General features: G+C 40.9%; 1 protein-coding gene across 1 annotated transcript in view; it reads left to right on the top strand.

Moving 5' to 3' along the window:
- Positions 1-22,400, top strand: part of ulk4 (unc-51 like kinase 4) — a 116,205-nt gene that overhangs the window by 54,891 nt on the left and 38,914 nt on the right. The window contains exons 23-31 of the mRNA XM_049583518.1: positions 406-539; positions 936-1,057; positions 1,463-1,519; positions 1,889-1,940; positions 2,227-2,321; positions 9,840-9,891; positions 11,256-11,460; positions 12,612-12,704; positions 20,651-20,699. Coding sequence (XP_049439475.1) covers positions 406-539; positions 936-1,057; positions 1,463-1,519; positions 1,889-1,940; positions 2,227-2,321; positions 9,840-9,891; positions 11,256-11,460; positions 12,612-12,704; positions 20,651-20,699 — 859 coding nt within the window. The remainder of the gene's footprint in view (positions 1-405; positions 540-935; positions 1,058-1,462; positions 1,520-1,888; positions 1,941-2,226; positions 2,322-9,839; positions 9,892-11,255; positions 11,461-12,611; positions 12,705-20,650; positions 20,700-22,400) is intronic.

The following is a 22,400-nucleotide window of genomic DNA, read 5'->3' as shown; positions in this document are numbered from 1 at the left end:
CCTTTCAGCTCTGCTATGAATTTATGAATAGAATGTTATTGATTACTGTTCGATACATGCCGTCTGATGAGAATAAAAATGTTCTCAAACTCAGAGCCTGTCTGTCTGTCTCTCTCTCTTTTGGCCAGTCTCCCTGCCCCTTCTTTTTATGCATCCTGTCATTATTTCATAGCTCATTGACCAGAATCATATTGTTAATGTGTCTTCATCATTTCATCATTTTTACATGTTGGTCATTAAGTCGATACTTCTGAGCAACTCAAAATGAGTGGAGCAGTAAAACCAATGAAATCCCAAAAGCAGTCAGAGTGAAAAAAAATCTTTCGTCCTTGAAATATGAATGCATTAGTATAATGCTACATAGATTTTGTGACATGCAATACATGTGTGTCTCTTTCTGTCTAGACTTGTGATGCACCTGGAGAGAGACCTGCGCAAAGCCACTCCCCTCAGAGAGAACCCTGGCCAATCAGGATACCTGTCTCAGTGTCTTGATTTACTGATTGCATATCTGAGTAGCACTGCACCATTGATACTGGGTACAGACATATATACACCACACACACACACACACACACACACACACACACACACACACACACACACACACATGCAGACACACACACACACACGTCTTTGCTTGTCTGCATGAGTGTGCTTTCTTTCTAGTGTATTTTTGCCTACATGTTTTAATGAACTTGCAAATCAATTTGCTCAACATTTTTTTGATATACAAAATATTCAACTGCAAACATTTGAGGGTTAACAAAAAGAAAAACTGTGATTGTGTTTTGTCTGCTCTTCTCTTTTAACTGTGTACAGTACATTTTAAATAAACTACTTTTGTATTAAAGTAAGTCTCAATTAGCCCACTACTCTCACCCCTTCTCATGTCCTCTTGGGTTCCGTCGTCTTGTCTCCTCTCTTCTCTCCAGAGGAAGTCTTGTCTGCATTACGAGGTGTGATCGGGAGGAGACACCCATCCACAGCTCAGAGCAGGCAGCTTAAACACACTTTGCCTACATTGCCTGTAGTGCTGGATCTCATTTCATCACAGGTAACTTGGATCTAAAAGCGTTTTCCTCAGTTATTGATTTTAGTATTCCATCATTATTGCCTGTGATGTTATCTACATAGATGTTGGCATGAATTAGCAGTACGTATTCTCATTGTTAAGCACAGCATTGCCCATTTTTCCTCAAAAAGTCATTTATTTTATTTAAATATTAATACAACTTTCATTGTTGCCTGGGTGTGTGGGCCTGTTAGCAAATACAGCATATGTTATAATGTACATGGGGCCAGATAGAAACACCTTACTCAAGAAGGTGACACTGAACATCATTTGGGTTTGTGTATAAAACTCCTGCCAGAAAAATAATGTTATTTGTATTCCTGTTCTTCACCCTACCCTCACTCATCCCCTGTTTGTCTGTGTGACCGACTTTCTGTCCTCTCACAGGTCTTCAGATCTCAAATTGTAACTGAAGAGTTTCTTGCTCAAATTGGATTGCTGCTGGTAAGTGTTCAGATAAAGGCTCTTGATTTGTGTCTCCAGCAGAGTGATTGTTTTACCAACTAAAGGCAAAAGACAGTGCTAAAACCAGGGTTCATCGGCACTTTTTCAAATTGTTTGCCATGTTTAAGTAGTGATATTCCAACAAATGTAAGTCACTGAGACAGTTAGGATATCATAAAAAGGACTGCTGTTATCTATTGCTGTCATTTTATATTTAGGCTGGAAGAAATCAGGGAACCAGTGCCACCGCACAGCAGCACATAGTGATCATGTCGGAATAAAAATGACTAATCACTAATTACAATGTATATTAAAAAGTACCACTGTAGTGATTAGTTGATGTGTCAACTCTCTCTCTCTCTCTCACAGAACTATATCACCTCTATAGAGTCCAATGAAACAAATCTGGCTGGTGCTTTGGGTGAGTTACTTTCTCAATTACTAAAATATTTACACATGTTAAATAAAAATCCACAATATTTGATTTATTTGGCCAAAGATACGTATAGCCTTGAAGAGACAGCGTGCATAGTACACTGCACCTGCAGAAGTTAAGCGGCTTCAGTGCCTTGCTCAAGGCAGCAGTATCAACTGGAATACACCCAGCCATCGTTGCAGGGAGCTCTGTTACTGGTCAGCTTGCGGATCATCCCCTGCTTTTATTGAGGAGATGATTCAGTAGAGCTGAATTTTTGATTTTCTCTTAGGTGCAGCAGTATGTGAAGAGTTGATTAGGACGTCTCTGTCTGTTGTGGAAGTCCTGAGTCAGCACCATGTTCTCATCACTCCACATCATAGTGCTGTAAGTATGTATGCAAGCAAATATGCACCTCGCTTCCTGTCTGTCTACCTGATACAGCAGCTGACTGAATGTTTGTGTTTGTGTGTGTCTTAGTGGCTACCTGTCTGTCTGTCTGATTGACAGACTGTTTGCAGAGAGTTAAGGAAAGAAATATAGGATGGGACTGTGGAGACGACCTGTCATTATCCCGGTGTTCTGTTATACTTCTCCAACTGCCAGATTTATACCATACATGTTTTACTGTTTACTCATTCAAAAAAACATAAGTCGTTTTGCTGTGATCGAAAGCTTGCAGAAAACAAGTGAGGGCTATAAGAATTGTCAGGTGTGTGTTAAAGTGCCTCCTTGAATATATCCAGTTTTTGTCCATTTCCTGGTTTTATATTCAGTGCATATCTTCCAGTCTACCAAACCTGTCCATTAGTGGTCAGAGGACAGAGGGTGGACTTATGCACTATTAGGCAAGACACTAATCAACTATTGAACCAACGGAGCCTCGTCAGATCTGTGTGCGAACGTGTATGTGCATGGAATAGGACGATGAGATTGTGTTTAATGACTATTGACGTATGGAAGTGGAAAGCAGCAGGAAGCAGACAGGATGGAGGGAGAGAAAAGAAAAGAGATGAGGAATAGAGGAAAGAAGCAAAGAGGAGGTTTGCTGCTGCTGATAGTCAATAACACAGGAAGACACTTTAATTACCACCAGCCAGCTCAGATTAACTTTTATTGCCCGCTGGACAAGGACACAGTCATGTTTGAGTTAGTTTACGTCTCTGAATCCTTATTACAACGAAAAGTTTGCAGTTAAATTTTTGCCTCCACAGCCCTCTTTTTCTATATGTCTTTATGTATATATGTATACATATATATGTATATATATGTTATACAGTCAGGTCCATAATTATTTGGACAATGATACAGTTGTCATCATTTTGGCTCTGTACACCACCACAATGGGTTTTAAATCAAACAATGAATACCTGCTTAAAGTGCAGACTCTCAGCTTTCATTTAAGGCTTTTTTCAAAAATGTAGTATGAACCGTGTAGGAATGACAACCATTTCTTCACACAGTCCCCCAACTTTAAGGGCTCATAAGTATTTGGACAAACTAACATAATCATCAATTAAACAGTCAGTTTTAATACTTGGTTGCAAATCCTTTACAGTCAATGACTGCCTGAAGTGTTGGACACATAGGCATCACCAGATGCTGGGTTTCTTCCCTGGTGATGCTCTGCCAGCCCTTTACTGTAGCCGTCGGCACTTCCTGCTTGTGTTTTGGGTGTTTTGCCCTCAGTTTTGGCTTCAGCAAGAGAAACGCATGCTCAATTGGATTCAGGTCAGATGATATGACTTGGCCATTGCAGAACATTCCACTTCTTTGCCTTAAAAATGTCTTTGCTTGCTTTTGCAGTATGCTTCAGGTCATTGTCCATCTGCACTGTGAAGCATCGTCCAGTGAGTTTTGAAGCATTTGGTTGAATCTGAGCAGATAATGGTGCCCCAAACACTTCAGCTTTCATCCTGCTGCTCTTGTAAGCAAGACAAGACTTCACTAGAATAAATACAGAGGGTTTATCACAAGATGCAAACCATTGGTTAGCCTTAAAAATGGAAGGCCAGATTAGAGTTTGTCAAAAACCATCTAAAAAGCCTGTACAGTTGTTGAACACCATACTATGGACAGATAAAACAAAGATCAACTACCAGAATGATGAGAAGACAAGAGAAGGAAGAAGGGAAGGAACTGCTCATGATCCAAAGCACACCACCTCAACAGTGAAGCATGGTGGAGGTACTGTTATGCCATGGCCATGTATGGCTGCCAGTGGAACTGGTTCTCTTGTGTTTATTGATGATGTGACTGCTGACAAGAGCAGCAGGATGAAAGCTGAAGTGTTTGGGGCACCATTATCTGCTCAGATTCAACCAAATGCTTCAAAACTCACTGGACGATGCTTCACAGTGCAGATGGACAATGACCTGAAGCATACTGCAAAAGCAAGCAAAGACATTTTTAAGGCAAAGAAGTGGAATGTTCTGCAATGGCCAAGTCATATCATCTGACCTGAATCCAATTGAGCATACGTTTCTCTTCCTGAAGCCTAACTGAGGGCAAAACACCCAAAACACAAGCAGGAAGTGCAGACGGCTACAGTAAAGGGCTGGCAGAGCATCACCAGGGAAGAAACCCAGCAACTGGTGATGTCTATGTGTCCAACACTTCAGGCAGTCATTGACTGTAAAGGATTTGCAACCAAGTATTAAAACTGACTGTTTAATTGATGATTATGTTAGTTTGTCCAAATACTTATGAGCCCTTAAAGTTGGGGGACTGTGTGAAGAAATGGTTGTCATTCCTACACGGTTCATACTACATTTTTGAAAAAAGCCTTAAATGAAAGCTGAGAGTCTGCACTTTAAGCAGGTATTCATTGTTTGATTTAAAACCCATTGTGGTGGTGTACAGAGCCAAAATGACGACAACAACTGTATCATTGTCCAAATAATTATGGACCTGACTGTATATATTACAGTTGAGAGTTGTTTTTACTCTATGGGAAAATGTTAAATGTGTTCTTTAGACATCCTAAAAAGTTAAACATTTCAGAGATGTAAGCATTTCCCTTATAATTTAATGTGTCATTGAACAGTGATATGAAAAACAGTTAAAACACCCTATTAGGCTCCACACACTTGACACAGACATTTTAAAAATCTGAGTCAACAGCTGTAAACAAACAATTTAAAAAGAGACTTCAGTCACTGAGCATGATGTTATTGCACTAAATGTACACTCAGCCACGAAAGTTGGTTAATTTCTTTTGGGCTATGTTTGAAATTCAGAAATGGAAGCCAAGTGTTAAACTTTATGTATAACATTCAAATCATAGAGGAGTAAAACACTGATACAGTTAATCAAACAATTAATTAGATACTAGGGCCAGGCGGTATATCGATTTTTTACAATATATCGATATATTTTCAAGCAGGATATAGATTTAGACAACACTGTTTATATCTATATAGGGTCAAGTTGCGTCACATAACACATACCAGTGTTCATCTCTCCTCTCTCACACTGTCTGCACAGCTCCGCCCCCTCACAGTTTCTCCGTCAACACTCAGAGAGACGCAGAGCTGTTCCTCTGTTTAATCTGTCTGTTAATTAGTCTATGGTGCGACATTGGTCTTGTATATGTTGCACAAGCTACGCTACATCAGTCTGAGATGAATGAAGTCACAGCAGTAGCACACGTACAATACTGTTGGCCTTCTCCTCTGTAACTTTAAGCTGCGTCCAGTCAAGCCATGCTGCGCCGATTTGTGTTTCTGTTAGCAGTTTAGACACGCGCTGCCATGCCAAGCTGCGCACTTACTCCTTCTCCGGAGTAGGTCCAAAAGCCGGGCCGCCCGCACTCAAGAGGTTAGCAGTGGCATCTAGCCAACCGCAGTCAACACTTGACTGGCCTCTTTTCTCCTTCTCAAATAAGCCGTGTGTTGCAAGACTCTCCTCACCTCTGTCTGCAGGAGACCAGAGAGAATGTCATTTTTAAAAGTCTTTTGTAGCTTCTAACTGAATCTCTGTGGTTTGGAGTTTAGTTTCTCTCCTGCGTTGTGTGAAGTCGCTACTTGAAAACTCAACATTTCCTTATTTTGCGGCTTCACAATAAAAGTTTTCCAACAACAAAATAATGGGGGGCTTTTATTTTCAAGACTCTATAGGAATTAAAATATGTTTATTACCGAATTAGCAAAACGTATTAGTGGCTTCAGTTAAAATAAGTATAATTAGGGATGCACCGAATATTCGGTAACCGAATATATTCGGCCGAATATTGCAAAAAAACACACATTCGGTATTCGGTGGAATAAGTTAAAAGCAAGGCCGAATAATAGCGGCGTGTTTTGATCACGCAATCAAACGGCGTGCCTTGACGGGAGGAATAAAATGTCGGCAGTGTGGCGATCCGCCCGTCACTGCACTCGCATTTGCGACTAAAAATAGTTGAGCAAGCAAAATAGGCTTAAATCATTCAGCACGCTGTGCGAGCAGCCTACAGATTTCAACCAGCAGCAGAAACGAAAGGCGAATCCCACCGATTGTGGGTTGAACGGGGGTCACAGATACAGACAGTAACGTTAATGTATTCCTGTCAAATACGGTGGCCATCGGCTTACCCGGCGAGGAGAAGTCGGCTCCAATAATATCCTCTTCTTGGCGTCATGACTGCCCAGAAGTACCTGAACAGCTGAGCCAGCTGAACACAGACCGTACGTGATGTGTCAGAGGAGAAACGAGCCTTTCACATTTCTCTCTTTTAGTCTTTCAGTGGCTGGTAACGGCCCACAAACCTCACCGCACTTTAGGGACTGTTCGTGACTTATGAAGGGACTGTCAGGGGAGGAGGGTGGCTGGTTGATTCTTATTTCATTTATTATTATAATAATAATAATAATAGTAATAATAATAATATATAATATAATAATATTTATTTTATTTTGATCCCCCCATGTTAATCACTTATTGATGCTGTTTTTGAAGTATGAATAAGTCAATAAGTAATTTATTCCATTGAAGTATCATTGACGTATTATAAAAAAGTGATTTATCTTTTCATAAATGACAAAAGGCACATCTGCCTCATTTTCGCTGTGGTATCGTGATACTACTCAGAACCATGACATTTTCATTGGTATCGCACAGTGGATCCCAATTTTGGTACCATGACAACACTAATCTGGAGGGGGTTCATCTGCAAAAACTAATGAAAAACTAAACAATGATATTCGGTACTTGGTACTCGGTATTCGGCCAAGCGTTTAATAATATTCGGCTTCGGCCACAAATTTTCATTTCGGTGCATCCCTATAATAATACAGCAAACAGGATTAGTAAAAGCAAAATCAGCCACAGTGAGATGTTGATGAAGAGCTGCAGACAACAGGCTCTTACTGCACCTCTGCAAACAGCTCACCTCCAACAGGTAAACTTCTTTTACCTGCCCTGCTGTGGAAAAACACATGCAGCAAAACTAACTTTAGCCGTGGATCAGTTTGCAGCTGAACATGTAGCTCACTTCACAGAAAATACCGGGATATGTATTGTGTATTGCCATTCAGCCTGAAATTACAGAGACATGAAATTCTGTCCCTGTCTCCCCGCCCATTAAATATGGAAAAAGCTGATGGTTTGTTTTTTCATTAATATTGCAGTTGTTTGTCTAATTGCTAAGGCACTACCTTGAAACTATATGCTATTTTTGCAAAACTCTTCACACTAACCACAAAACCTTACACCAAACCAGTAAAACGGTAAACATCTCTTGCAGAAGCGAACTCTTTAAAAAATGTGTTTTTACAGGACAAACAAACTATCATTTTGAATTAGCACATGAAACCCCAACGACACACTGATGTTTAAATAAAAAACAGGGGTATAGCTGTTTGCAATAAAGTTGTCATACATGTAATAAACACACCAACACAGTTATCAAAATGTGTAATCTGAACATAATACAATGTCACTGCCAATAGGGGCTGAAAGTTATTTTCTCAAAATGTTCTAACACTCTTCAAGCAACAAAAGTGCAGCAGGAAACATTTTTGTCTGAAAAGAGCACAGAAACACACTATATCTGGCTTTCTTTGTGAGTCTGACCATTAAGACTTTATCCATATCTCAGTCAATACTGTCTGAAGCTATGCAGCACAGGTGTCAATTTGGAAAGGTAATTGTGTTGCAAAGTAGAGACCAATGCGTACAGTTTCACTAGAGGTGTGTTTAATTGCAAACTGGGTGTAAAGAAGTGAGCTGTGTTTATAGTTTTGCAGAAAGTATGTTATAAAATCACAAACTAAGTTGTGAAACAGAAAACGTTCCTTCAATTTGGCACAGTTGGTGAATGCATTGGTTACAAGTGTTGATGGTTTCATTGACGGTGCTTCAAAAAGAATCACTGTTAATGTTCTAACAAATCAGGAAAGAAAAACTGTAAACAATATTAAGTTGAGTCAGTTAGCAAAGTTGGTTGAAATTACGTGAGCTTGATACTTTGGTAAATAGAGAAACTATCAACCTGTTTTCAACTGGCTCTGCAGCAAAAACCATTCAGTGTTCTATCCTGTTGTCTGTATCCAGGAGCTGTATACTAATTATAGCATATTGGCCATTGAATTAATGATATACAGTAGCTCCAGCACAGCAGGTATATTGTAAGAAAAAAAATAAGTAGTGCACTACCTAATCAACTATGTACATATGAGGTTTGTTTACCAGAAGTAACAGACGTAGAACCAGCTGTTGCCTGTGATTTGCAAATGGTAAAGAAGTGAAATAAAAAGTATATACAACATTTTATCTCTTCTAGTCCTGTGAGAATACAGATTAAATGCCTGCAAAGCAAACTGAAGGAAACTCATCTTTAGTTATAACTGTGGTGATAGGACGAAAATAGGTCTTTTTTGCACAACTTGCACAATAGGTTGAGAAGTAACTAAGTAAGAGAGCAAAAACTGAAGACGAGGACAAGAAAGGATTTCAGACAGTGAGGGGACATGTCAGCCATAGTTCACAGTTCAGATAAATTGCCCCAAGCCTTTCGTCTCTCTCACACGCACACACACACACACACACACACACACACACACACACACACACACACACACACACTCTGCCCAGTCTTTTGATGGTTGTGATATTAATACACACACCATTAAGTGGTGGACAACATCCTTTGTAGTTTCCTCGCTCTGGCTTTCAATGTAATGACCTCACACACACTCACTCAGCATTAGTGTTGTTTCTATGGTAATATTAGTAATCATGCAAATTCATGCAATACAGATTCATGCCTAAATAAGGACTTTGACAGTTGCGGAAGTACATGTGTGTGTGTGTGTGTGTGTGTGTGTGTGTGTGTGTTTGATCAAAGAGATCATTCAACAGTGCATTTCCATAGTAATTTGATCCTGTGTGACAGTGGTCTGTGTGGTTTATGCCCACTGAATTAATATAGTACAGTGTCTTCTATTCAGTTTAATCTAAAAATATATCCTGTTTTCAGATTTGCTGTATATTAAGTAGTTTTTCAGAGGAAAGGCGGAAATTGCTTTTGTCGATATACTTTTTTTCCCTTCAAATGAGAAAACTCGGGACCAAAATGCACTTTTGATAATATTTATACTGTTTATGTTCAGCAGTAAGATTGAATATAAACTTTTACCTATTAAATCCCTCAGCACATTGGCAGTAGTTTTGCTGGTAGATTTTCTACAAGGTAATTTTCTACTGCTATCAGAATTTCAGCCTGTTTTGACCTGAGTTGTTTCATGTTCATGGCACTGATACATTATCTGCAGATGGATTTATATAACTCCAGACTGTAATTGTGCCAGATTGTAGCCTTGTTTTACGAGAGTAGGTAATCAGCTTCTTGCATAGAAGCCTGGTCAGAGACCAATGCTGTGCGACATGTGAAAAGTTTCTTTTGTCTATTTATGTCTCTTGAAGGTTGTGGATTCCATCCTGCCTCCTTTGACAACACTGGCTTTCAGCAGAAATGGTAAGAGAGATGGAGGGTCATTTTTGTGAGAAGGAAGAGAGAATGAGAGAGGGGAGATGTGGAAATAGCAGCAAATGTCAGAGTGAGGGAGGAGGGAGTGAAAAGAAAAAGGAACAGAGGAAATGGCAAATGGGAAAGAGTAGGAAAGAAGGTTTAGAAAGATGGAGGCATGGTTAAGCTGAATAGGTAAGGTGCATACCATGCAACGGCAAGATTCTCAGGGTAAAATGACATCCTTGTTTTGTGTGCAACATAGATTCTGTGTTTCCTTGTTGTCATGTTGTCATGTTGTTTTAAAAGAGCTTAAGTTCTCCTCTGAGTCCAATTCTGTGTGTATGTAGATATTCTAGCATCTATGTATTTATAGAACAACATACTGTTATGTTGTAAAATGTTATACTGTCTCACCGATGTACTTGTTTGGCAGGGCATTTATTAAATTGAGTTTATGTGGTTGTTTGTTTTATTATGCCTCTGTGCTGGCTACAGCCATGACTGGAGGCATTAAGGTTTTAGGTTGTCCATTCGTATGTCCCATTCTCATGACCACAATACTGTATCTCAGAACGGCTTTCAGGGAGTTTCTTCAAATTTGGCACAAACATGCTCTTAGCCTCAAAACGATAAACAGATTAGATTTTGATGATCAACGGTCAAAAGTCATTGTGACCCCAAAAAAACATGTTTTTGGCCATAACTCAAGAGTTCATATGAAAATTATGACAACTTTTCATGCAGATGTCGAGTAGGAAGTGGGGACATTATGTATCCAAGGTCAAAAGTCAACTTCACTGTGACATCATAAAGTTGCAAAAACACATTTCTTTTATTTTTCAACAAAATAACTCATGAACAAAAGGGCAGACATTTGGTAAGATACTGAATTGGTGACACTAATCTGTTGGAACCATCCAAAAAAAAAAAAATCACTACCTACATGTGAACTGCAACTTGACTGGTTGGCAGAGGCATACAACAGCAAGGCGGTAATTCTAGTTAGCTCAGAAGGAAAAAATTAGAATAAAATACAATCATTTTCATACACTGAACGGGTAAAAACTTGTCACTGAATGTCTTGTTGCCTCAGTCCTGAGCTTCACTGACATCCTGAAGTTGAATTTCACACTTTGGCATTAGTGCTGCCTCTAAACCAACAATTTTCAAGTAAAGTAATAGTGAAATGATGTCATACAGTTGTCAAATTTCACATACATATAATGGTCCCCATGGAAACTAAAATACAACTAAGAAACCTTCTCTCAGCCAAGATTTAGCCAAAAGCTACTACTGACTACACACATACAGTATTCTAAGCACTTGTAGTACACTATTTTAATACTCTCCTCCTCCTCTGTGTGCTCCAGTGGAGTGCTCTGTGTTTGTTTTGAGGGTGCTGTCCGAACTCAGTCTTGTCCTGCTGGTCCAAGAGAGTGATGGAACTGAGGAAGATGAGGAGACAGAGGAAAAGAAAGAGAGAAGAGAGGAAGGAACAAGGACAGCAGAAGGAGGAGATGATGGAAGCCGCTGTCATCAAATCTTCTCTCTCATCACTAAATCTCTACTTCCAAGGTTGGTCTGACTCTTCTTTAAATATCAGCTTGACAGTGTCACAGGTTTCCTCCTATATATTTTGTTTCCATAGGAACAGAAAAGAGTTATAGGTCTTCTGAGTGGAATTTTTGACATAAATACAATGCAGCCAAATTAGTTGTGATGCTACAGGACAATTAGTGTAAATGAGATCATCGTCCAAATGATTCCCATCTGTTTTGTGGCAGTGGTATTGTTATTGGTTATGTTTCTCGTAATTATTATAACAACAGTTCATTCACCTCCCTTTGACAACATTGTCCTTAACTAATACAAGTGCCCCACTTTTTTTGGTAAATACTAGATCTACATAGATACATACCAAAGCCAACACAGCTTAAGTACAGTGGTCAAAAATAACTTAAACCTTTGTAGCTCAGTGACAGCAGGTGATAATGTCAGAGCTGAGTATGAGAAAAAGTGAGGCCCTGATTTCTTGAAATAAGACAGGGATGTCCAACCATCATAGATTCTATGATGATTAACTGGTTTTCTTGGGGTTCCTTACCAAGTGACATGCTGTGTTATGGATACCAGTAATGTAGTAAATAAGTTATTGATACGTCAAGCACTTTAAAATGGAATATATAGAGTCTTTTGTGTCTTGTGTCCTGCTTCTGTGGGTTCACGTCCCATGCTTGTCAGATACAGCTAACTGACAAGCATCTGTCTTTATGAGTGTTGGCATCAAATAAGCGTACAATCTGTGGAGAGCAGAGAGTTCACATCATGACAGTACCAAAAATACAAAATAGACGTTGGCTTTTGTGGTGTGTTTTTCTCACTTTCCTTTATACCCTCAATGTGGATCTATACTGTCTCCTCCTATATCGTTATTATTTATATCTGTCTTTTTAAGATGTTCTCTCTCATGGTTGCCTCATGTGTTACCTCTTGTTCACCTTTATTTCCACCCCCATTTCTCCCCCTTTGCCTCTCAAATTCTCTCCTCTGCTCCTCTTCCTTTTCTCTCTGTCTCCTATTATACCTCTAGTTCTCCCCCCCCGCCCCCCTCCACCCCTCTCCCCAGATCTGTTCCAGTTTACACTCTGTTACTAATGATCAGAACAGTACATTAATTATTAACACTATGAAAGCCAAATGTTGTACTCGTGCATGTTTGTGTCTAGGTATGAGGCTCTTCTTAGAGCAGCAGAGCCTATCCCACTCTACGCACTCAAACTGCTGGTATCGATGACTGAACACAGCATGCACATCTGCAGGTACTGCAAACACAGGCACGCAATTAGTCACACACTTCAGTCACACACAAACACAACAAGACACTGTTGAGGTATCGTAATACTAAAATGCATCCTCATTTTATCCTACAGTATCAACCCAAGTATTATTAAGGATACAGTTCAGCCCAAAACCAAAAATACATATTTTACCTCTTACCTGTAGTGCTATTCATCAATCTAGACTGTTTTGGTGTGAGTTGCAGAGTGTTGGAGATATCTGCCATAGAGGTGTCAGTATTCTCTTGAGTACGGTAGAACTAGATGGCACTCCGCTTGTCGGTCTTTAAGTGCCTACCACAGGAAAGAGAAGAAATAGGTATTTTTGATATATGGGGCGAACTGTCCCTTTAACATAATAAAGTACACTGGAGAGTATAGAAAACTGTGTAGTACACGTCCATTCAAGTAGTCCTGTGTTTAGCAGCACAAACATACTTGTTCTTCTTGACATGGATCCATAAACATACATAATTCCTGAAATTGTATGTGCACAATTCGCTTGTTAGCTGAAGACTCTTTTGACTTCACTATTCTGTTTTTATATCCAAGACCAAGCTTTGGGAAGGGTTTTGCAGTCTTAGCAGGCACACGCACAAATACACACAGGCACATTTTAGGTGCTCTCTGTGTAATGTTTTAATGCCAAGGCCAGTCATTCCCAGTTCAGCTCTGTGAATCATTACTAGTTGTTTTTTATTCACAACCACACAAACACACTCATGCTTACTATCTGCAGTGATCTTTCTCACCCCTCTTAAAGCCAGTGTTTTCTAAATAAGTAATCAGTTTAGTGGCAGGCTTGAGGTGCTGTATCAGCCGAGATGTGTAAAGACCTGACATATTGTGCTGATACATCTTTGCACACTAGCTACTCCTGAAAAGCCTTGTTGAAAAGTGTACTGCACACTCTTTAAATATAAGACAAAATTACTGCTGGTGTTGAAGTAAAATTCACTACCGCATAATGTAGAGGTAAATCACTATTCGGGAATTTAAAAACATGTCTGGAGGACATAGTCATCTGACACCAAAATAAAAAGAGATAATGATGGTTTGGTTGCATGGAGAATCTGCTGATAGTCTAGCCATGAGATGACTCATCTGTGTGTGTCTGTGTGTTTCTGTGTGTGTGTACATGCGTGCAATCTCTCATGCATGCACTGGTATATGTGTGTCTGATAGATGTGTTCTGACAGCAGCTGTCAGTAAGTCTTGATTCTCTGGTCATCCGTCTTCTTTTTTCAGCTGTTGACAGAAACAAAGCGAGAGTGAAAAAAGAGGAGGCAGGGAGAGAGAATGGGAAAGGCAAGGAGTGGATAGAAGGATGGAAGGAAGGATCTAAGAAGGAAGTATGGGAAAGAGATAGACAGGGAGACTGAGTTGAGAAGGAGACAAAATGTTAACAAAGGGTGGGAGACGTATATGTGTAAGGATAAGGCGTTTATGGATGAGGTTAAAGGAATCGATATGCATCACCTTCTTGCTCTGAAGAGAAGGCAGGAAAAATTAGGAGAGAAAGGGGAACAGTTTCATCCATTGCTCTAAAATTCATCTTTCATTATTCAATACTAAGAATTAATTTACAACAACCATGATTAACCTTCTGTTTTGTCCTTCCTTCATTTCTTACCTGGCTTCCATCCACTTATTTTATCTACTTCAGCAACACTAACTCAACAAACCTCTTATCACTAATATCCCACTCTCCCTCCATCTCCATCCACCCCCTCACCCCCTCCGAGAGTTCAGAGTTCACCCTCATGGCTGAATACGCCCCTACTTCTCTTATCAGTAATATTACCCCCTCTCGTCTCCATCCTTCTCCTCCTCCACCTCTCCTCATCCCCTTCTTTCCTTGACACAAGTAGATGGACGTGAACTTTTCAAATTGGTGTCAGCAGTCTTCTCTCTACATCTCTGTTTTTCCTCTCACTCTTTTTCCTCTGACATTATTAACAATATTTTACATTTTTTCCTCTGTCTCCCTCGTTCTCTTTCTCTCACCATCTCTAATTTATTAACATTAGTTGTCTCTTTCTCTGTGCCCTCTCTCTACAACTCTCCCTCCATCGCTGCGGTTATACAATCAGAAATTAAATTGCCTGGGTCTTGGTTAGATAAGTGTGGCTATGAAGCCAGCCGAGCGGTAATTAGATGGTAAATTGGGGACATTAACGTTGGGAAGGCAGCCTGCTGTTTCTCTCTGCATTATCACAGCCCAGGCACACCTTCAAACAACTACATTTACTATGACCTTTAGCCAAAGAACCTTATGCTGTGTGGTTACATGTCTGTGTGCCCAAGTATGTTTCAATGTACTCAAATGTATGTCTGTCTGCCCAATGTGTGCTGATGTGGCTTAGCCCGTTCACACATGCCACACTTGTCAACCAAGTATCACGTAGTATTTTCTCTGGCATTGACTGTGTTTGCCATTGCATTGTGTTTGTAGAAGAATCTCTATCTCAAACGACTTATAATTCTTGTCTATGTGTTTTTCTGTTCTTCTATCATTAGTTAAAAGCTTGACAGTGTCAGCATTGCAAAACCATTACATCGTCACATTGCCAAAGTCCCTGGACTTATCAGCACCAAGGTGGTTGTTTTCACACGCCAGTAGTCTGTAATTGCATTTACCAGCCTGCTTTACTAAGCTGTTCTCTATTGTGAATGAATACATAAAAAAATAATTTTAAATATTCTTTAGATGATAAAAAAAAACTCATTAACCCTATGGGCCCGAACGACGCACATGAAAGCGCAGGACCAGAGCTTTCCAGTGATACCACACACATCATTGTGCTGTCATCCCATCATGCTGTAAATACAGATCAATTGTCTACAAAATAAAAACCTGACGAATTTCTTTACAATCCATTATACAGATCTTGTTATCAGTCACTTCATATAGTGAGGAATATAGTATCTTACTACATCTTAGGCTTGCGTGTGTTTCTTCCTGTCTATCCACATCTGTAGTCCGGCTTTCAAGATGCAAATATCTCCATATTTTCCAGTTGACACTCCATCAAACTTTGTATGACAAGACCAGCCACTTCACCTTTGCGCACACAGACAACTGTAGCCTAATTATGCATGCTGACAGGGCAGTAGTCACCATATACATTGAGGGGGACACGCCCACGCCCCCTGGCAATTATGTCCACCTGGCACAAACCACATGTTTTGGACGACTGTGAAGTGACAGAATGTCCCACCATCATGGTTCTTATATTGCCAGATTCCAGAGAGTCTCCCCTCTTCATATATGGCAGAATATGTCAACTTCCAACTTGCTATGGTGAGATACATGTAAAAATGTAAGAATTTAGTCACACAGATTTTTTTTCATTGATATAAAAATTAATATAAAATACAGGCACATAGAAGGACATGTAATGATGGCAAATCTGGATAGCCCAGATTGTCCTGGAAAAAACTTACATAGCATGTGGATGTAGTCTTTATAATGGCTGTGATATGAGCTTAAAAGTAAAGGCAGTAAAAATACCCCAAAAAGGCCTAGGGCCCATAGGGTTAAGGTGTGTCATTTGGGAATAATTGGACCATCCTCTAGGGAAGAACTTTTCAGTGACTAAATCTTTCAAATGCTAAGATGTAACCTTTTGACTTAAGTGTTTATTGTCTTGTCACTTGAAACAACAAGGTCCACTATGCCCCTTTAAAATCATTCAAGACTAAGGCCTGTAGTTTCGCAGACCGGGCACGGCGAAGGCGCAGCACACCTGCGCTTCGCCAACTGGGTGTGGCCAGGCAGATTTTGCAAGTTTGGCACACCGTGCGCGCTGGCGCAGCTACTCCTCTTTCCTACCTCCGTCCCTCCTACCTGCGCAAGTCGGAAAGAGGGAGGAGAGAAGGCGTGGAGTGGGTTTTACACATCTGATTCACATCACACCAATCAAATGAGCCCCTCTCCTCGCCCTTAAATGCACTGTGCGAAGGCGTAATGAGAGTTTACTCAATTCGCCATGGCAGAAGAGAGCAGCGGCATCAGGCTGCCAAACTTCTCACAGGAGAAAACTAATGTTTTGGTCCGGGAGGTCTGCTCGCAGTGTCCGAATATACGGGAACTGTGAGCAGACCTCCACGGGCTGATGATGCAAAGGTAGCCTGGGAGGAGGTCACCACAATTGTAAATCAATGTTGCGTTTCTCTCGTGCGTGCGCGCTCTCTCTTTCTCTCTCGCAGTCTCACTCTGTTTCTTTTCTTTTGACTTTTCTAAGATGACAGATGCTGAATATATACTCCCTATCGGATGCTGTGGCTGTTTGTGGTTGGCTGAGAGGGATGTGAACTCATTAGTTTGCAGCTGTGTTAATCAAATCAGGTTGGGTTTCCATTACACGTGCCAAACGGTGCCAATCCCCTTTGATCTGACATCAGATGTGACAGGACTGTCGATATAGAGATACATTTATGTGCTGATTGCAGATAGTTGCATTGAATAGTGGTTTCTGTGGGTAATTGTTTTATTGTTAATGTGCCTGACATTCTGGAAACCTGCCTGTGAGGTTTTGGTGACGTGTACGCACTGTCCGCCAGTCAGCCAAACTTCCACTACACCGGCTGCGCTCCGCCTGCGCTGACAGTAGACCTGGTTTCAGCTGGCGAGCTTTTAGCTCTCCTTCGGCGAAGCCTTTTGGCACGAAACTGTCACTGCGCCAAGCTGGATCTGTCGACACCTCCCCCTGCTGCGCTGCCACACCCATCTCAGCGCATTTCGGTCTATCAAACTACCAAGCTGGGTGCACCTCAGGTTGCGCTGCTCGAAACTAGCTCTGCACGGGGTTCGCCACCCTGCGCAGCGTCGGGAAACTAGGGGCCTAAGTGTTTAAGCTTTGAGTGTAGCTGACAGCAGGGCTGCGTGACTAGCAGAGTAGAGGTTAATCTGGTTTAGTGGTTGTTCATAGTGTGATAGTTTTTATATTCTCTTTTATAAAGATAACACTAATGATGTATGACTAATGCAGTAACGGTTGTCTCATCTGTGTTTGTGCTATTATAGGTGGTCTGTTGTGTTCTGGGTTGTTCAATGTCTGGTGTTGTGCACTGTGTCTATTGATGTATAGCTGGTCGTTTAAAGGTGCTCCAGTTTATCATGTCGTGCTGGCCTGGCCTGTCCTCTCATCTCTCAGCCTGTCACCTACCTAATGGGAGGCCATCCATCACATCTACAAACACAACTAAAGACACAGACACACACACACACACACACACACACACACACACGCTCAGGCACACTTACATTTACCCCTTCATAAAAGACCTAACATAGGGTACAGATCTAAATATAAAGTGCATCATTGATCTCTGGATTCAGTGATCATGGTAAGTAAAAAACAAGTACTACAGAGATGTAATTAGTGGCCACAACTCCATGTTTCTACAAGCCACCTGGTCCTACAGACAGTGACTGTTCTCAGTATGGATGATAGAGATGGGCATGGTTGATTAAAAGGAAACATGTTTTTAATGCATTTGAATACTGTTAGATCAGTAGATCAGTAGTTTGCTGATTGCAGCCACTCAGTCATGGCCTAACTCCAGAGTAAGGTATAAAACAAATAAGGGAGACTCATTCATTCATCATTCATCTACCATATGTGGCAGAGTGGTTAAAACCACATTCATTCATTCATTCATCTTCTAACCGCTTCATCCTCTTGAGGGTCGCGGGGGGGCTGGAGCCTATCCCAGCTACATCGGGCGAGAGGCGGGGTACACCCTGGACAGGTCGCCAGACTATCACAGGGCTGACACATAGAGACAAACAACCATTCACACTCACATTCACACCTATGGACAATTTAGAGTTACCAATTAACCTAGTCCCCAATCTGCATGTCTTTGGACTGTGGGAGGAAGCCGGAGTGCCCGGAGAGAACCCACGCTGACACGGGGAGAACATGCAAACTCCACACAGAAGGGCTCCCACACCCGGGATTGAACCGGCAACCCTCTTGCTGTGAGACGAGAGTGCTAACCACCACACCATAAAATCAAAAATACATATTATTCCATTTCACAATTTAGGTACAGTTTTGCACTGAAGTTACTCTCATGATGTATTTGTGCCACGTTGCATAACAAACATACGTACTGATATTAACCCAAAACATGATCCTTTTTCTAAACCTAACCAAGAAGTTTTGTTGTCTAAACCTAACTATGTCCCTTTACAACATGAATTACATGTTAGAGTGTTACAGCTGTGTGTCACCAAGTGACAAGGCAGGAAAACACACATTTTAAGTGCAGGGCTGCTTGAATGACAGGCTGTCTGCAAGGCATCACCACAGTCTTTGAGTCAAAAATGCCCCTTGCTTCACCACGGCTCTAACCTCTCATCCAAATATGGTAACTTCTGGCTACAACAAACAGGATGGCAATGGCCAAAATGTTGAACTCGAGCCTTCAAAACAGCATTCCACAAACCAGTGAATGATGTCACAGTAGCTATGCCAATTATTTTATGCAGTTTGTGTGTCACATAGATATGCTAAGGCTAAAGCGTCAGTATTTGAAGACCTGGGAATTAGAAATGGGTTGGGTATCTCCAATACTTGGCACCTCACACCACAACAATCTAGATTAATAAAAAGCACCACAGGTAAGAGGAAACATATATTTCTGCTCTTGGGGTGAATTGTCCCTTTAATGTAACAATTCTAATGTTAAGGTAGGTTGATTGCATAAAAATGTTTCGTGCATGACCCCCTGAAGCCTGGAACTACTGCTTGGACCAATAAATAACAGTTTCTGTAATGGTGTGGGGCATTTCTTCTCAGCACGCATTAAGATGAAATGAAATTGGCATTGATTTTTGTGTATAAGTAGGTTACAGGACTGCAGCAAAAGTTATCATATACAGTAGGGAAGACAAAATGTATCCCAACACACTTATAGAACATAAAGTAGTCAATAGACCAGTGAAAGAAAAACATTTGAGCAGTACAAAGGGAATGTTAAAAGTTAGGAGGACTTGGTGGCAATTTGTTACTTTTTTGCTGACCAGACACATTTCTGTTGGAACATCAAACTTTTATCAAAGACAGCCTCCCGTTGATACACCATCATTCTAAGATGGCTCGAAAAACAAAACATTATCGAAAGTTCGGTCCTCAGTGTATGCGTCTCAAAAGTCTACAGACAGGTTTCAATAAGTGATCTAGTGCCTGCCAGACAGGCTATACATCATAATTAAAATGAAGACAGATTTTTAAATCAGTGGACGGGCTTTGTTACCTTCAGCATATTAACACCAGTCTGACTTCAGTTGGCTTTGTTCCCATTACAGCCTGAATGCTTTCTTGTTTCCTTACACACCCAAGGTGTGTGCGTGCATATGTGTTGACACTGCAGCCACACAGTAATTGGTTACAAATCAAAGAACCTTAATCAGCAAGTAGGCAGAACGTCATTGCTGATATAGACATTCATCTCTCTCTCCCTCTCTCTTCTGCCCTCAGTTTTTCTTCTCGTCTTTCAACGTGGATTCATCCACATTGCTCATGTTTTCTTCTATCCATTTGTTCCACTACTCTGTCTTCACCTTCCTTTCTCCTCTTCAAATGTAATCTTCTCTTACCTCATCTTCTCCTTGACTCTCATCTCCTGTTTCCATGCCCTTCCCTCTCCTCTCTCACCTCCTCTCACTTCATTGGCTCTCATTGCGTCTCCTCTTTTCGTCTCTCTTCTCTCACCAATTCCACTGGTACCAGACAGGAGTTGTTGTAGCGGAACTCCAACCTTAATGAAGATGAAACAGCCCAGTTTGTGTGCATGTGGCCATGTGTGTGTGTATATGTGTGAACAGTGCAGTGAATTGCCTCTAAATTAAATATGTTTCTCACCCTTGCCTTTCTACCTCTGCCTCAATATGTATTTTTCTCTTTCCTTTCCAGGTTGATTAAACACAGTAGGATTTTACCAACAGTCTTTCAGCTCATTATGGTAAGAGACCAATCTCATTTAATCAATTGATCAATTTTTATTCAGCAATCAGCAAACCACTTGGTCATTCAGTCAGTCAGTGAATCAGTCAGTCTTTTAAAGAGTCCCACACTCTGCTAATCAAAGTCAGTTATCACAATCTGTATTATTCTATGACATTTCTGCATATAATTGCAGCTGAGTTGTGTTCTGGCTCCTTCCTTCTCTTTCCTCTCTTACTCGCTCCATGTAACCCTTGTAGAGTTCGTAGCTATGTAAATTAGTCTGAGTGGTGTTGACCTATTAGAGGGCTGGTGTAATTGACTGGCAGGTCAGCCATCGAGAGGAGGAAGGGTTAATAGAGTGAGAATATGGACTCCACTATTAAGATCCCACACAGACGCATACACACAAGCACACAGCACTTGTCTGTTATCAGCGAAGCATAACAATGTTTCCAGTAAACAATTTATTGCACCTGACCCTTTTTGCATACGCACAATCTAATGAACACACAAACAGCACAATCTGTTTTCAGCAAACTAAAACGCTTCTCCTGGAGCAAACAATTTATGGTTTACGCGCGCGCACACACACACACACACACACACACAGACTCACTAAATAATCAGCGTTCTGCATGGCTGCCTGTCCAGCCCCGACTAGCTGATGCAGAATGTTAAACACTCTTATCCAACAGCCTGATTAACTCCTCTCCTGATTGTTTACTTCTGTCTGAAGCAGTCATGTCGGGATCCATTAGTGTCGTCTGTATTGCTCACGTTTGGATTGATTTATGCTGCCTGAAACACTGTGATCTGGATTGATTACACCTGCCACCGCTGATCACACTTGTCATGGAGAAACTCACCTAATTGTATTTGTCTAGATGATGAAGTAGTTCTGCTTCAGACATGAAAGGACATCAGGAAGCCAACAGGAGCGTTCTTCTCTAACTGGTTGGTTGTTGTGCCTGAGGAGGCAGAAGACTGATCAGAGGGGGTTGCAGTCAAATACTTTAACACACCCTGCCTCACTTATACAGTGCATTCTGTAAATACACCACTAATACGTGTTGAATGAGTTAAGGTGCAGAGCCATGAGTCACTAAGTTAAAATTCACTTTGGTTTGCCATTCCTCGTTGCTCTTTGTCAGATTTTTGCTGCTTTAGTGATGTACACGATAATCCTTTCACAGCTCATTAGTCCATAAAGATCAAAATAAATTGGCTTTGTCATTTACTGTTTTTTGTTACTGACAGGCAGGTTGTCCTAGGTGTGAATTGATGTCATTGTCTTCAGCCTCAGGCTACTGCACATGATGAGTACCAGCCAGGCTTATCGGCCTGTACACAGATCAGACTGATGCGCACAGACCCCGCAGGCAGAGCTGGTATATCTCAGAGAGGATCAAATAGTGAAATGAGGGCAAGAGAGAGAAGTAGAAGTGAATTACTGCAGGAGGAAGGAGACAAGGTTTTATAAGGAGGAGATAGAGAAGAGGAAGACAGTAAGGGGAGAAAAAGCCAAAGAGGAGAAGGGAGAGGTTGAGGAGATAGGAGTAAGAGGGAAGTGGAGACTACAGCCTTGCTCCCTATTCTCTTCAAAACCAATTCATTATCAAAAGTCATAACTACACTATGCTGTGATAGACTGAATTAATTCTATCCTTTGCTCAACATTGTGCCCCAATAACAATTTTCACAGTAGGCAAACACTTGA

This window comes from Epinephelus fuscoguttatus, linkage group LG8 (genome assembly GCF_011397635.1).
Source record: "Epinephelus fuscoguttatus linkage group LG8, E.fuscoguttatus.final_Chr_v1".
NCBI classification, from domain to species: domain Eukaryota; kingdom Metazoa; phylum Chordata; class Actinopteri; order Perciformes; family Serranidae; genus Epinephelus; species Epinephelus fuscoguttatus.
This window is presented reverse-complemented; position numbering and strand designations above follow the sequence as displayed.